The sequence below is a fragment of the Patiria miniata genome, unplaced genomic scaffold, assembly GCF_015706575.1.
Source record: "Patiria miniata isolate m_02_andy unplaced genomic scaffold, ASM1570657v1 HiC_scaffold_30, whole genome shotgun sequence".
Taxonomy (NCBI): Eukaryota; Metazoa; Echinodermata; class Asteroidea; order Valvatida; family Asterinidae; genus Patiria; species Patiria miniata.
The window spans coordinates 9,438,659-9,455,090 of record NW_024037070.1 but is presented as its reverse complement, the minus strand read 5'-3'; the positions used below and the strand labels follow the sequence as shown (position 1 = coordinate 9,455,090).

The following is a 16,432-nucleotide window of genomic DNA, read 5'->3' as shown; positions in this document are numbered from 1 at the left end:
CCAAGTTGTCTGTGTGTTATCTATTAAGCAGCATTCCAAATACATGTAGTAAATCTAATGTGACTGACTGTTAACTGATCCTCAACTGGCCAAGACAATGTCATTTAAGAATCAAATAGTTCAGATGAAAAATGCCTTGCACATATTTCAGTATTCGATTACAGAAAAACAACTTGTACTACTTCATCTCAATGTCAAGCCTGTTGCACTTCCACACAGAAAACAAATCATATCTTCTATCTCTTTCATTTCTGTCGTCAATCCTCAACATCGTGAATCTTGTCTCAGCTTAACAAATTTAGGAAAATAAATAAACTGCTGCCAATTGCTTGCTGACTGGATTGACCTGAAATATACAAATCAACAAAATTAGACGGCCTAACATCTTATTGTCCTTGCAGAATCTTTGTCGCAGACAAATTTCATCGTAACGTTAAACACAAGCTGGCAAGCAGACATCAATTTATATACCATGGTACTTTGACTAGTGACCCATTTTAGATGATGCACCTTGAAAGGTTTGCGGAAACACCATGTGCAAATAATTTCTCAACTAAGAGAATGGTTCTGAAAAGAACCAGAGGTATAAACCAGAGTTTATACCTCTGTTTCTTTTCAGAACCATTCTCTTAGTTGAGAAATTATTCGCACATGGTGTTTCTGCAAACCTTTCATTATTTAGTATCTCCACCATGCAAAGCCTCAAATCTTACTTATGATGCACTTTGCTACGCAAGTGCTTAGCAAAAGTCCATAGCTGACACATTTAATGCTTACAGTCTTTTTAACGATTCTCTTCTCTTCTGGAAAATTGTTTGCTTGCTTAAAACAAAATTATGTAATGGTAAAAGATTTAGAATACAGTGTGCCACCAGATATTTTCCTCCATGTATTAATCAGTCATCCTTCATTATTTACATACAGTACCAAAAAAAAAACCCGTTGCATTGAGGATTCATAACTGCTTTACTGTAAAGCGCAAGGTACCTCCAGAAATTGTTCTCCAAATTGACCTATCGTGTCTTGTCCGCTACCTGTTTCATAAACGTTCTGAGCACCCAGGCCCTTGAACAGCAGTAAACTATGGCATTGCCATGGCTACTTTGAAATGTTCTGTCTTGCAGTGTGCTGGCCATTAAGTACATTGAATATCCCCTTAAACACATTAGGAAACATTGTTTTGGTAGTGATTTGGGTTAGTCACAAAGAAAGGCTTGTATCCTTTTCATGTATGGCTGAATATCAGTGAAACTTGTACTGAATGTGATCAATAGCCACATCGAATGTTGGCTGAAGAAAAAAAACCGGTAACCTTTCCCATTTTTGTAGGAGACAAGGAATTACCAAAAGGGACTTTTTTTTTAACTTACCCTGTTTATATTAATCATCATAATAATAATTGTAAAGCGCTTTGAGATCGTTGATACGATAGAAAACGCTATATAAGCACAATTATTATTATTTATCATTCATGACATTCATGAATACCTAATACAGTTTACCCTTTCCTATTGGTCGAAAGCCCGTCACATGGCTGGTCTTAAACGGATGATTTAAGACATGGCTGGCTGGTCTTAAACATTTTCCCAGTGTCACATGAAATATGGACTCGCATGAAATCCGGTGCCTTTTAATGTTTTAATTTTTGGACTTTAATGTTTTAATTTTTGGACTAATTTTTTTTTTTACCAAAAAGGTTTTTATGAATGGGAATAAATATATGCTTGGTCGGTAATAAACACTCTCTTTAAGACTGGTTGGAGTCTGCAGTGCTGATAATTACCCATCCAGACTCCAACCGGTCTTAAACAGAGTGTTATAATACTTCCCAAACACACATTTATTCCCTTTTTACTTACACCCAAAAAATCCCATATTAAATTGCTCACATAAAAAAAATCATTAAGATTGCAAAATCCAACTGTTACTTAATATAAAATTAATTCGGTTTGGCAATGTCCACAAACTAACTTTAACCATTTTCAACCAGGCACTGGTAATCCAGTAGGACTTTTACCACCAAAGAGTTGTTCTGTATTGTGAATCAAACATGTTAAATTATTACTGTTAAGATCAGGAAAATAATTACAAAGTTGACAGGTGAATTAAACTGATTGCTCTTGAGTTTTCTGGTCAAGGTATTCACAAATAAATCTGGCCTGTCTGCAACCATGCTATGAAGAATGCGGTGGCTCAGCTGAGTTGGAGTTGTCACTGGCATAACCAAACTCAGCGTCTTCATCGGAGCTATTGACCTCCTCAGAGTAGGCTTCTGAGCTCTCTGAGGTGTCTAGCTCTGGCACCGAGGCAACAGGGACAGTGTTCTGGCTAGATCGATTCTTGGGTCTGTTGGGTAGAGCTAAAGAACGTTGGAAAGAAAAGAATGGACAAAAACAAATAATGATGAGAACCAAAACTGAGTAGGGAAACAAATAGAGGCAGATAAGGGACAAACAAATGGCACCTTGAAAGTGTATGTGCATCTACACATTAATTAACCCCTACAATGCTACATCCAAAAAAAATAAAGGGGCAGTTTTTCTGATCAATTGTGTGGTGACTTATGATCCATCACAACTACCACAACCAAAAGGGTTTTTTTTTGTTTTAATTTGAAGCATGTAGATTTGCTGGATTCAACATTTGGTGGAATTTGGTGGGTTGTCTCAAGAAATATAAAACATATTCGGGGACAGTCTTCAAAATGAAGTTAAAACTCCTGTTATCAGGACCATACTTACGAGGTTTCTTCTTAATTCCAAATCTGTATGAGATGTCTTCTTCCGAATCTGAGTCTTCCAGCTTCCAGCGCTCAAAATCATTTCCGATGAACCCAAGCTGCAAATTTAGCAAAAAAAAGAAATAAACAATCACTTAACATATTGACCAATCAGAATAGCTGCATCATTCAAGCTACTAATAAAATTCATTTCACTGGTATCCATGCCAACCCAGTCCATACTGTACCTTGGTTTTGCTGGCAGTCAGCCGAGACCAGTTGGTACCCACTGTCTCCTTGTACAACGTGATCAACACTTCACTGCCCAAGGGTACTGCCGCATGCTCTGGCGCCCTCACACGACTGTACAGATCCAGGCTAAAGGCAAAGTTGGTCTTATCTTGAATGGTGCTGGAATTGACGAGAAATAGATTTGGAAACAATCCACAAATAAGATGATGCCTAAATGTAAGTAGTATTAAGGTAAAGGAATTAAGTAGGAAGGATTTATTTTCTTAAATTTTTTCTCTTTGTTCCAAGAATAAAAGTTGGTTGGAATTGAGAATTTATAATTTCAATAAATAAATATAAAAACTCTTCTATTTCTATAAAATAGAAAAATCCCTCATTATTTTTTATTTCCATAAGAATGAGCAAACATCGACGTTATGTTAAGAGGCCACGTTTAGAGCTTTTCCAATTAACTTGCTTTATAACAATTATAAAGTCAGGGATAAAAACAAAGTTAGAGACAAACCCAAGATTTTGAAAACCCCCATTTTCCATTGGACTGGCGGCTTACCTGAAACTGACGCTGGTAGAGGTCACATCAAGGTCAAAGGTCACGACCCCTCTCAGCTGCACACTGAGGACGACTGAATTGGGACGTTGGGACCATAGGACTTTGGGCTGGGTTCTGAAAACAGCGATGAATAAATCACAAACAGTCATGTAAATATACCGGGCGCATGACAACATGATTGTCGTATCTCTTCATTTATCACTATGAGTTAATTGCCATTTTAAATGGCAAAGGCAGATTTTATCTTTGATTTTTTTTTCACTTTTCGTATCAAAAGGGAAAAAAATGGGTTTCTCCTTACTTGGGCAGTGAAATCTCGGAATCAACCTCCAAAGGGGGCATATCATCGTTGTCATCTGGTAAACCTTTGGTTCTGTCATCCGTCACCTCCTGTATGCTGATGACCTTTGACACGGGCTGCTGTCTGTGATTTGGCAACTGAGTAGAGCCTGATTGGTTGGCAGTCATCATGGGGCCCCTGCCAACGGCAGCTGATTGGCTGCTGGGTTGGTAGGTTTCCTCTGATTGGTCTGCTTGGGTCTTGGTGTGTTCAATCAGACGAATGTGCAGCGTGACTAGCAGTCGGTGAGTGGTCTCAGAATGACTCATACACATCAGCTGACTGGGGAGATAAGAGAGAGGTTTCCAATGAGACTGATTACAGATAGCGCAACCGATAGGTCATCAGTTCGTGTATTCTTGTGACGTCATACAAGACTCGCGTACATGTGTATGGGCTCCATTTGTGAACAAGAGAGGGCGCTCTTTGCTCACTTTCAAGGGCTCTGTGGACGGGACACATCGTATGCATAAACCAGGGCACGCAGGTATAGCGAGATGTACGCATGATTTATTTTATTCCGAATGTTCACAAACCCATAGCATCATCAGCAATGCGTTTGAATAATAAAAATAATAATAATTTATTGATATATATTTCGCCCATTCCATTCAATGTACACAAGCACATAACAGCAAAAAAAAATTAAAAATAAACAAATGATACTATAAAATTCACAAGTTAACCAATAAAAAGCTTGAGAATTTCACAGTAAATTCATAATGATATGACATAGAACTCCTCATTCAAGAATATAAAATTACAAAAATCGATAAAAATTACAAAAATCGATAAAATGTCCCTCCCAGGGGTCTCCCCAAACTCTCCCTTTCTTGCCGTTGAGGGGGTACTTGTACTTGTTCACAAGCGTAGCTAGACCTGACCACAAAAATCAGTGCTCAGTCTTCTGTTGAACTAAGCACTTTTTCAGACATACCCAGTTTCATTTTCAATAGGATAATTTCATCTTGCACAAGCAAAGTTAATAACACAAGGCACTCACTGATCAACAAAAAGCATGGATAAGAATTGGAGCAAAACATAAAGTCAACTACTGAAATCAAATAAGTTGCATCCAAGCAGAGTAAGTGGCTTGCACTTCTACACAACATGCACAAGGTTCACTGATTAACTTTTTTTCAATCAAGGAGTGTATTTGCTCATTCAGTTGACATGCACTCATCAACTTGGTCCGTCTGTAAACACTATTTGCTTCCTGTTCAGACAAAGGTTGCTACAAAATTTATCATCTACTCACAGGACTTTATGATGCGTAAATTGAGACAAAAAGAACCCAACCCAGGCCCATAATTCAATGAAAAAAAAAAAACAAACATCCTAGATTGGACCGCAAAGTGAGTTGGTCCAAAGTCCAATCAATTAAGACAATACTCTCGATCAGGACCAGTTAATGAGTTGTAGTGAATCGCGGAGATATGGAACGTCACGACGAGTTGAGACAACGGAAAAAAACACAACATTGAGTACCGGGATTAATCAACTTGTCTGTCATACCACGGACGGATGGTTTGCTGAGATTGGAGGGTTGATAAGACCTTGCGTCTACTTGAGAATAATTAGGTCGGATGTCATCCCCCATCCAAGCAATTTTTATGACGAGATTTCAACGAGATATAGTGGCGATCCACTTATTGGAAAACAATACTTCATGGTTCAGTGCTTGATGGCTCCGTTAAAGAAAACATAGAGTGATTACAAGGCAACAGTTCCTCAAAAGCACTTACTGGACTTACAGGTTGATATTCCTAACATCAGAGGTGCATTTTGATATAAATTGCAACCAAAAAGGTGCGGTTCTTCCAGCAAGGGAGGGACATTTCAGCAGGATTACTGATGGTGAAGAACTGCCTGAGCACCAATGCTGCCCCAAACAGCTGGGCAACAAATAGTGAATGAAAGGACATTCGTCTGACTTGTTGCAAAAAGGGGAGATAGTCCCTTCTTGGACTGTTGAACAACAAGTTACTGGCAACTTACAAGTATCACACAGGGTTCTGAATTTCAACTGGAGTACATGTAAATCACCCTTATACCAACTATGTCCACGCAAAATACAACCGACATGATCACTACTGTGGCGCCTCATGAGTTACAGTGGATGTGTCAAATCCTGACTGTGGAAGGAATCTTTGGCGTGCTCGGAAACCTCTTTGTCATCTTCGTCATTCTACGTGTCAAATTCCTGCACTGCATGACAAATTATCTACTGGTGAATTTGGCCGTGGCCGACATGCTAAGCTGCTTGCAATGTTTCGTGGTGTATCTCTTCACTCCGCCAAACTGTGCGCTGATAGTTTACATCCCAACCAGTGCTTTTGGGAGAGAGATCTTCTGCCGGTTAGTGGACAGTAGGTTCTGGAGTTGGATGTGTTCCTTCCTGGCTTCCTACAGTCTGTGCATGGTTACATGGGAACGCTATGTTGCCATAGTCCAACCCCTAAAGTACCCGAGAATGCTCGCCCCAACAAAGGTAGTGACTCTCATAGTCGTGATGTGGACTGTGTCGTTTCTGTTTTCACTGCCGTTTCTGTTCATTAAAAGAGCCAGTGAAGACCCAAACCAGGCTTGCACCAAGATCGATTATCCTGACATGTCGTTCCACGTGTCTAGGAGTGTATTCGGGTTTCTAATGGCATTCCTACTGCCTGGAGCACTCATGGTAAGGGCCTACTACAAAATACATGTCACTTTGAAGCAACAAGTCGAAGCGCTGCACCGTCAACACGCGAGGGCAGCAGCCTGCAATCTTCTGATTGCCAGACAGCGTCTGGTCTACATGCTGACCATTGTCTTGGGTGCTCTGATAGTCTTCTGGGCACCAGGTTACGTAATACCGATCATCTGCTTGTATTCCAGGGATTACAGCACCCTGCCTTACTATTGTCGCACCAAGGGATTTCAGATTGTCCGAGAGTTCACCAACGTTCTTTACTTCCTCAATTCTGTGATTAATCCAATTATCTATGAGTTGAAGTACAAGCGATTCCAACAAGGAGTCAAAGTGGCTTTTTGTAGCTGTTCCGGTAGACAAAGAGGAAACAGAGTTGGGATCGAAATGGCTACTATGTAAGTCTTCTGAAAGGGAGACGAGCATGCAAAGCTCCACATTTAACCACTTGCCACTGGGATTATTTTTGCCTAAAAAAAATTTTTTTGAAAGAGACAAGATATATCGCCCAATTTTAAAATCAAGTCAAACACCACAAATACTGACCCTAGAAAGTCATTTGTACAATAGTTTGTACAATACTTGTATTTACTTTTCACAGTGACTTCATATTTGCAACATTCTGATACCTGCCATGGAGCGTTATTAGTTACGATGACAGCATGTCTACAGCGGTCAAGTTCAGAACACGGTGTTTACAAAATCAATGGGAACCACTGACGTGTATACACGTCCACCGCAGGAGACTTTGGGAAAGCTTGACAATCTAACATTGCCAGATCATGTTGACACATCCTCTGGCATTAGCTGGTTAAGGGAGTTTAATTTTGCAGAATTTCTGCCCAACTTCAAATTACTGCACCTCGAGAACATGTGAGATGTATGCTGCAACGTAATCTGTTGAGAATGCGTATGCTTTTCACGTAATCCGATGAGAACTGACAAAAAATTCCGCCCAAAGAAAAAAACAAGTGCCAAGGTACAATCTGGCACCACAATGGCACACAGTGTTTATGAATAAATATTAGAGGAAATGTGTACAGAAAAAAAGAACTCGGCCAACTCCATGCACACTGCAACAAAATTAAACTTACTGGGAATGATAAAAGGATCCAGATGACTAGAGATTCATAAGCCTTGAGATTTGTACAGTATGCATGCTTGGGTTGGGCTTAGGGTCAGGGGTTGGGCTTAGGGTCAGGGGTTGGGCTAGGGTGGGGTCAGGGGTTGGGCTAGGGTGGGGTGAGGGTTTCATATGGGATACTACGAAGAGTGAGTGTGGTGGGGTTAAGTGGGGTTGGGATGGGGGTTTGAGTGGGTGTTTGGGTACATGGGGGTTCAGGTACAGGTTTGGGGTGGGAACTTGGGGTTTGGCTGGGCTTGGGCATGAGGATGGGCAAGTGGGTGGGATTTGGCGTGGGTGTTAGGATTGGACTTGGGGTTGGGGTGGGGGTTGGGATACAGGGGGGGGGGGGGCTGGTTTGGGTAATTGGGATCGTGGTGTGGGTGGAGGACCAGGAGCCATACCTTTCCACACAGTCCATCAGTGCTTGGTCTGTCATGACTTCCAGGTTCAGTGGATTGTTGCAACTCAATGAAGTCAGAGCCTGAGCAATGAGGTGAACCACGGGACTGTCCACGGTGTCCCACAGGAGATCACAGAGAATGAGTAGACCACCCTCCTCACGAATCTCATCTCTGGTCCTACACACACACAAATGGAAGACAATAATGACAGTTCACAATACGGTAAAGATGCATCATACAAAAAACGTCAACATCAATTGATAGACACTGCTCTTTGTTATCAATGCCAGTGCAGGACTCATTTGTTTGTTACACTTGTCACTTCCCTAGTTATTTTCTAAGGGTAGTTTAATTTCCAAAATTACTGCTTTACAAAAAACAAACAGCAAAGTAATGGTTCCTCTAAAGTTCAGAATTGTTTGAGATATGTATCTCTTGATTATTGAGTGTACATGTGAAATGGAGATTAGCACAACACAAATCGTGAAATTTCAATTTGCATTCCTTCTGATTCACATCTTTCTGTAACTATCTACTTTAATGTCATCTGCCCTGGGGTCAACCTAATTTGCATAATTATGCATACACAGCCTAAGAATGGTGTGTCTGTGTGAACATGTAAGCTCAGAAATCCTTCAGGAAATAAGGTTTAGAATTAGCACAGCAAATCTTAAATACTGACATCAAAACACTAGCAGGCCGTTTGTCTGATCTTATGAATACACAATTGCTCGGACTTACCCTCCATTGGCAGCCATCTTGGACAGCGCCCTCAAGAGGTTCATGAGACAGTCCTCCTTCCTCATAGTGCCCAGCAGCTTGCAGATGGTTCTCAACCCACCTGCCTCGTTCACAGTACATTGGTTTCTGCAGGAATAATTCACGTCGGATAATTTCAATGATAACTTATTGACATTATGAACTGTTGTACAGTAAGAGTAGACTTAATTTTGCTTAGAACTTAAGCAGGTACTCGCCTGCTGAATAAATTGTTAGAATCAAATAAAAAATTACTCAAATACAGCTCTATTCAAATCATTAATCACGCATAATTTAATGACATGAGTGAAATGCTTGAGCTGATATTTTAGAATACAGTTTCTAGCTTTCAGCACTTTGAGCCAATACATTGCTGTGTTACACACAAAGAGTTTAAGTGGCAATTTTAAAGCAATTTTGACGGCTGTTATAAACTTAAACACAGCTTTAGAAAACAATAAAGCAAAATTGAAGTTTAGAAAAAGCTGTTATACCGTTTTTTATTCTTTAAAGGTTCCTAACCTTGCAAAATGTTCACCTTTTTCAAATGGATATGTCGCATTTTGAAAATAAACTCTTATTCAGAGAAGAGTTTATCAACAGGCCGTGAATATACTTCGTGGCGTGTCAGCAATCTAGAGTTTTGTTTCTCGTTTGTAAGACAAAACCGAGAAGTTAGAGGAAAGAAGATTGATTGCCGACTGCCTTACTTGTTGTTGTCCGTGACGAGGGCTGCCAATGCAGCACTGGCCTGATTGACGATGTTGACATTGGCCGGCGCTGCTAGCACACCGCACAAGGCTTCAATGCCGCCATATTCCAGGATGCTCCTAAAAGGACGAGTAATGACAATCAATGAGACAGTACACACATACAGACAGCCACACAATGCACAGAGATGAACCAGAATCTACAGTAGACAAGCTGGCACTCATCTTTGTTGACGACTGAGGGAAATGATGTGCAAAAAAACAATGTGCAACATAATTTTTTTGAAATGCAATCTTTGTCAACCTTATTTTCAATTATCATTTTGCTAATTTCAAGGGTATTCTGGTGTTTTTGGTTTTATGCTAATGCCAATTTCCACATTCATGAGCAAAACTGTGATGTCATTTCAGGCAGAAACGTCAATGCTACAGCTATTTAAGCAAAAAGTTGCCAGAATTGTGCATATTTTGCTGTCTTGATTTTTTGTTCTCTTTGGTGATTTGTTGTTGTGTCAGTACATGGCAGTCAGCCAATGAGCAACCCTTTCTCACAAATGTTTTCAACGAGCCAATTTTGGGTTCACAATTTGAACAAAAAAGCCCTAATCTGAACAGTGTCTTCCTGAAATGACATCACAGCAACAGTGCCCTCAGTTGACCGGAAAAGCATGGACAATCTTAAATGTTTAAAGAAGTGCACTTTTAATCAAATTAACCAAAAAGGAATGTCAGATAGCATTCATACATTTAAGAGTAGAAAAGTTGCACACAATGTGTTCCTAAGGCAAATTCATCTCATGAACCCTTTCAAATTAAACTTGTTTTTGGCTTTGGTATTCTGTTGTCTTTATTCGCAACATTTTTTAATAACGACAACTGCTTTTTTTTTGGTCAGCACAAAATTCTGAAGTTTGATGCAAATGCCCACATCCGTAGGTCAAAAACTAGGGGTATATGCATCCCCCATTCCCCCCTCAGGATTTATGCTCTTGTAGACAAGTTTTCAGATTTGAATTTTAAAATGAACTAAGAAAAATGGACAACGGAGAGCTTTGAAAGACTGAACTCCAGAAACGACTCTAGTAAATGAGTCTCCTGAGCTGCCTAGTCCTAATTTGACAGGCTCCAAATAAGTTAATATCTTTGTGTGGACGGTGTATGCGATTGGATAATATCTGATTGGATTGTCAAAGATTTGACAGGTCACTGGGGCCGTGGCTTTTAAAGTCAACCCACGATGACAAGCAAATTTACTGAACATGCCATATTGCAAAGAGTCATGTCAAATGTATGGAGATCACTAAGTAAGAAGTAATTGCTTTTTCCTGATTGTCGGTTCCAAGACCACATCACCATGATTTTCTTTTAAGCAATCACATCATGATTGTTGCTATATTGGTCGTGGATGTAAATGTCATTTGTAAAAATGGAGTTGGGTTTTAGTTTTTGGGGTTTTTTTTGGGGGGGGGGGATTGTAGATTCAAATACCATCTCTGCAATGATGTTTTTAAGGCTGTTCCTATGCCACTTGGTGCTAAATTGGCCGATGGGAAAAGGAACATATTTGTAAAAAGTCACAAATCAGTGTTTGTGCTATACTTACGTGGGATTCCCGGAGGACAACATCAGAACATAGGATATATATTCCTGAAGTTTGACATCTTTAGTCTGTGACCAGAAAAGAAAAAGATACTTGAAAATAACTACATAGTAAGAAAAAAAAAATGAAATTTCTACACACATGAAAATAAGTAAGATTTGAGGCTTTGCATGGTGGAGATACTAATGAATGAAAGATTTGCGGAAACACCATGTAGGAATAATTTCTGAAACTAAGAGAATGGTTCTGAAAAGAACCAGAGGTATAAAAATGTAAGGATTGGCATAGTTCTTAATTGCGTTCATGATAAACGTAAGATTTACCTTCAGTAGCAATTGGCATAATTCCTTCAGTCCTCCACTTCTGCACAAAACCTCACAGTTCCTGTAACCACAAAATGAAAATAATTATCAAATATGATTACTTCTAGAAACATGACAATGGTCTTTTTGAAGAAAAAAAGGATGGGAGGAGGAATCTATAAAATGAGCATCAGATTGGTCACATTAGTCAAGAACCTTTATTTATTTATTTCTTTTTTGTTAAAGATGGCTAAACGTTTGGAAATTTGGAATGTTTGCAACTTGTGATTTCCCACAAGGTGAAGGAATCATTATTGCATGAAAACAGATTCTGAGACAAAACGCTGTAGTTCATCACCTCTAACAGCTAAACACACAGATACATGTACGTTAAGAACCTGGCAAAATGGCATAAAACTAAGAAAAACAAGGAATCATTTATCATTTCGTAATTTTTCAACTTTAAAGCAAGCCAAATAGAAAATATTATAGGCTTACAGAAAAGATGACGTTCTTGCTTAAAGAATAACACAAATTTCCATTTCAGACAAAAATTATTACAAAACTCTCTAAATGAATTTTTATTTAAGAGTGAAAGTCAAAATTACTTGGGACTTTTGAAGCAAACTAGGGCCAGACTGGTAGCCAGGCTATCAATGACCCGCTGATGACCCCGTCTGCATGCCACCAGACGACACAAGGGGGCTATGTCCACTTCAGTCAAGCAATCCAATTGGCTGGTTGAAATCAGATTTACATATTATACATATAGTTAGACAGCTCAATAAAGTGTCAGCAATTTTGTTACTTTGCATTGGCAAAAAGTTCAATTGTCTCCAGAGAAGAAAATCCAAGACAATATGGATAAAATAATGAACAGTTTACAAAAAAAACATCACTGGAGTGAAGAGGACAGAGTTTAAACTCATTTAAACATAAGTAAGCAACGTTGACGGTGAACAGCCAGAATTTCTATACCAATAACATTCGCTGAGCAATCATAGGTTCAAGTATTTATGAATACAATAATAACTCCAAAATGTTTCTTCTTTCAAAACCTAGGCATTTTCTGCTAGAAGCCTTCAATAATAAGTCTCTCTCAAATGACGTCATTTCCTACAGACCAGCCACGTGCATCGGCATTTTGAGCATCAGCTTGCATAACGCGCATTGGCTGCGTCGTATTTCGAACACATTTCGAGCAACAAGTGCGCGTGTTTGAAACATTTTCAACACTACGCAATGCGTGCTTGATTGCGTAAAATACACAGTTGCAGTTCTCCTACAGAGATGGCCGTCATTGAGAGAAATCTCCCAAGTGTTCCACTGTGCAGGGAACAGCTGGTGTTCTTTGTACAGATTTGTTACATTTGGACATCGACCCGCATGTTAGGTAAATGTGGCCGAGCTGAATTTTCTCAATCCTGCACACCCTTTAAAAACCTGTAGGTGGATTATGACGGATCTGTGAGGGCTAGGATTAACCCAAGAAAAAGCCATCATCAGGAAAAAAGTATCCAACGACATAGCTCGTTATAATTTTTGATTTCGTCTTTGTAAAATACATATAGCAGAGGGATTTGTTGCTACCTGAGTGTTGTTATCAGCTCGTTGATTTGGCTGGCTACGTCAAGCTGCTCAGACTCACTCTGCTGATGACAAAATCACAATCAAACAATTATTGACAGGAGGGAATAATGCTGATATGCACACAGAATATTTAGATATATTTCTTAAATTATTTACAAATGCCACCTATAACACACAACGTCTCTGCTGTAAACCATAAAGGAGTGCCAGAAAATGGCCCTTTCTTATCAATCTTTCTGGATACCTTTAAATTGTACAGTTCTAAGCAGAGCTGAGACAACATGTTGCCAATCTCGGTTGACAACGGCGGTTCAGTGTCGTCATCTACTGCAACAATCGGGAACATGCTCTGTGAAGGAGAAAAGAAAGCTTGCACATTCAGTGGAAACAATGGTCAAGTATTTCAGATCATTAACAAGCTTATATTTCTGTAAATCAAACAAACTTTGAAGAAAAAAGTGTTAAATGGCAACAAATTTCTGCCAGCAATATTTAAATTTCTTTGTACGACATCAAAACCCTCTAACTTTCAAATTACTGAAAGTATATAGTGTTCATGTAATAGAGTGTGAAATATTGCACATGCAAGAAATGTCCCTTACTAATTCTCTAGAATAACCCCCACAAAATGTCATCTGCTGTTCCTTCTCAAATCCATAACAGTGCAGAATGTTTGACGAAAGAAACACAAGACTACCTGAAACAAGGCTTCGTTCCCTGCGGCATGCCCAGCATGTACCAGTTCCTGACCAATCACAACGTCTCGCTCGCTTCTGGTATCAAACAGCTCAATCTCATAGTGGGACGACCCAACAGGCCCCGATTCAGATCCTGACCCAATTTCAGATATGATCTTGGAATAAAAAATAAAAAATAGATGCAAGAAATTTTTTTTTGAATCATTTAACATTTTCACTGAAATTTCTGAACTCAAAACTGATAAAGTAAAACACCACACATGGATATTAGCCATCGACAAGCCTTGACTTATTATCACTATTAATTTTGTGCAAATGTCACCTCTTTTTATTTCCTCAAATTCACTGTAATCGTCAAGTACAGAAATCATTAATTTCTTTTCGAACAGAAAAAGTGTTGAATGCAAACAAGCAACAAAGATGTGACAAAATGTGTGTTTACAAATAGCTCATGATTAGTCAAAAAGAGACAGGTATTAATTTTTCGAGGAATAGACTCGGCTAACAAATCCAAGATTAGTGAAGGGAAAAACATCATGACTGCTCACTTTTGCCATCAGTAATTTCTTGTCGTCGCCGTCAAGGCACATATCCCACAATGCATCACCAGCAGCGTCGCTCCACTCATCCTCATTCGGGGAGACGTTGGTCAGACTGCACTGGATGGCCTGGAATGGCAGCTAAAGACAGAAAATTGGAACCAAACAAAAATTCATGACTGGAAAGTTGATAGCAATCAACGTGTTCACACACATCTGTATGCATGTTCTTGTTCTACATAGCCCACAAGGACAGACACACAAAGGGAGAACAACAGATCCTTTCAGTCCTCGGGAGTTGGGTCCTCTGTAGTAGGTTTGTGTGCTTAATCTATGGGAGAGTGTTATATTACAGGGACAAAGGAAAACAGAGGAAAGTATCGTCCTCGGGAGTATAGTAAAACAAGAGTGAGTGATCTTGAGGTGTGATGAACCTACACGTATGAATGAGTTCATGAGTGCATGCTAACACTCAGCGCAATTATATAATTGCCAACGAAAGATACATGAATTTGTGTGTTGGTATTTGGAGGAGATGTAAAATTTTGAAAATTGGGTTTTGCCCTAATTTTAAAAACAAAGTAGCACAGATTGTGCCATGAACTTGTGCAGTTTCTTGATAGCTCTTGGATGTATAACATCTTGCTGATGCAGAATTCCATCCTCCCAGTTACCTTGAGGATGTTGTTCCATGCAGGATGTAGCCAGTCCTTAGCAACCTCTTCTCTATCACCGTAGTCCAAGTAGAACACCTCATATCGACCGTCTCCAGGAATGTCTAAGATGCGCACCCGGTTCCATCTGAGAAAATGAAATCATACAATGAAAAAAAAAGCCTAGTAAATGCAGCGATTGATTTAGGATACAAGCATTTGTCATTTGAAGCTATCAATTTGATCAAAATAAGAAAAAATGTAATAGTCAAAAGTAAAGTCAAATTCATGTTGAGACAATTTATCCCATTGGGCAGTGGTTATCTAAAAAATATGAAACATGAAAATAGGAAAAATATGAAACACGGGTATTTCAGTTTGGGTTCTGCTGTTCGCCAATTATTTCAAGCACAGTGCTGCTTGAGGATACTGCCAAATTTGGTTGGCATTTTATACTTCGTTTTTGATAATTAGTCAAGGGAGACCAAAATACGTCCAACAAAAACTAAATAGCAAACTGGGCTAAAGCTTGGCCGAATAAAAGGCTTAAATAATGCTGGGTCACTTCGAGTTTGAATGACATGGAACGTAAATTATGGCCAGGACAACTTGTGTTTTTGAAGTGATTAGGGACAAATGTGTAATAAACCATGGTTCAATATCCACAAACGGAAGACAATGTCTCAGAGTCTGGCCTACCTGTCATCCTCATGGAACCTGGCCAGACACACTTCCCCAACTCTGGGCTGCCAATCTTTGGGCGGTGGGGGAGCATTATTATCCGATAGTTTGGCATTGATTTCCTCCATTAATTTATCCAGTCTAGAAGGTAAAATGAAAATTGAGTAATACATTATACCCCAAAAGGTCGAGGTTAACAATCTCAAAATAACATAAAAGGGCTTGGATTGTCAAATGGCAAAAATTAGTCAGTCGATTCTTGCAAAATTAGGAATTTGTGAGACAAAAAGGATGAAGCACTCCAAAGCCACAGCAAATACGTCCATATCTAATTGCCGACAAATAAAAAGTAACAATTAAAATAATTAATTCCTTTTTTTCAATGGTAAAATAGCACTTGAGAATTATACATTTTAGCTTGTTTTACACCTGCATAAACAAATACATCATTATCTGCCAGAAAAATGTACCAAAAAGAAGTAACAGACATTTTATTGCAGCCTACCTGTCATTATACTTGGCTAGTTGCAAATACAGGCATCTTGGAGTGTGGACAGATGATACATAGACAGGGTAGTAGTCATCAGAAGGAGACAGGTAGATAGGGTCTGGAAGGAGCATGGGCTGGCTCCTACAAGAACAACATGGAGAAAACAGGAGACAGTGGTCAAGGAATATGGAATCATTTGTGTTTATCCTAAAGAAACCCAGCAATTTATGAATAAATAAAAAACTTATCTGTACTAAATACTCTGTGAAATTATTGCATCTGGTTTGCTGTCATTTAGAAGAATTCAAGAAATGTAGGCGATTTCTAACCAAC

The 16,432-nt window shown here is 39.2% G+C and overlaps 1 protein-coding gene across 1 annotated transcript in view; it reads right to left on the bottom strand.

The window, feature by feature from the left end:
* Positions 1-1,676: 1,676 nt before the first annotated feature.
* Positions 1,677-16,432, bottom strand: part of LOC119739516 — a 35,736-nt gene continuing 20,980 nt past the window's right edge. The window contains exons 31-48 of the mRNA XM_038214494.1: positions 16,115-16,240; positions 15,628-15,750; positions 14,950-15,076; positions 14,285-14,416; positions 13,736-13,891; positions 13,283-13,387; positions 13,039-13,097; positions 12,057-12,185; positions 11,470-11,530; positions 11,150-11,214; positions 9,547-9,666; positions 8,819-8,944; positions 8,078-8,254; positions 3,823-4,143; positions 3,522-3,635; positions 2,968-3,130; positions 2,742-2,838; positions 1,677-2,359 (exon numbers count right to left, since the gene is read on the bottom strand). Of these exons, the coding sequence (XP_038070422.1) occupies positions 2,175-2,359; positions 2,742-2,838; positions 2,968-3,130; positions 3,522-3,635; positions 3,823-4,143; positions 8,078-8,254; positions 8,819-8,944; positions 9,547-9,666; positions 11,150-11,214; positions 11,470-11,530; positions 12,057-12,185; positions 13,039-13,097; positions 13,283-13,387; positions 13,736-13,891; positions 14,285-14,416; positions 14,950-15,076; positions 15,628-15,750; positions 16,115-16,240 (2,386 nt within the window). The 3' untranslated portion in view covers positions 1,677-2,174. The remainder of the gene's footprint in view (positions 2,360-2,741; positions 2,839-2,967; positions 3,131-3,521; positions 3,636-3,822; positions 4,144-8,077; positions 8,255-8,818; positions 8,945-9,546; positions 9,667-11,149; positions 11,215-11,469; positions 11,531-12,056; positions 12,186-13,038; positions 13,098-13,282; positions 13,388-13,735; positions 13,892-14,284; positions 14,417-14,949; positions 15,077-15,627; positions 15,751-16,114; positions 16,241-16,432) is intronic.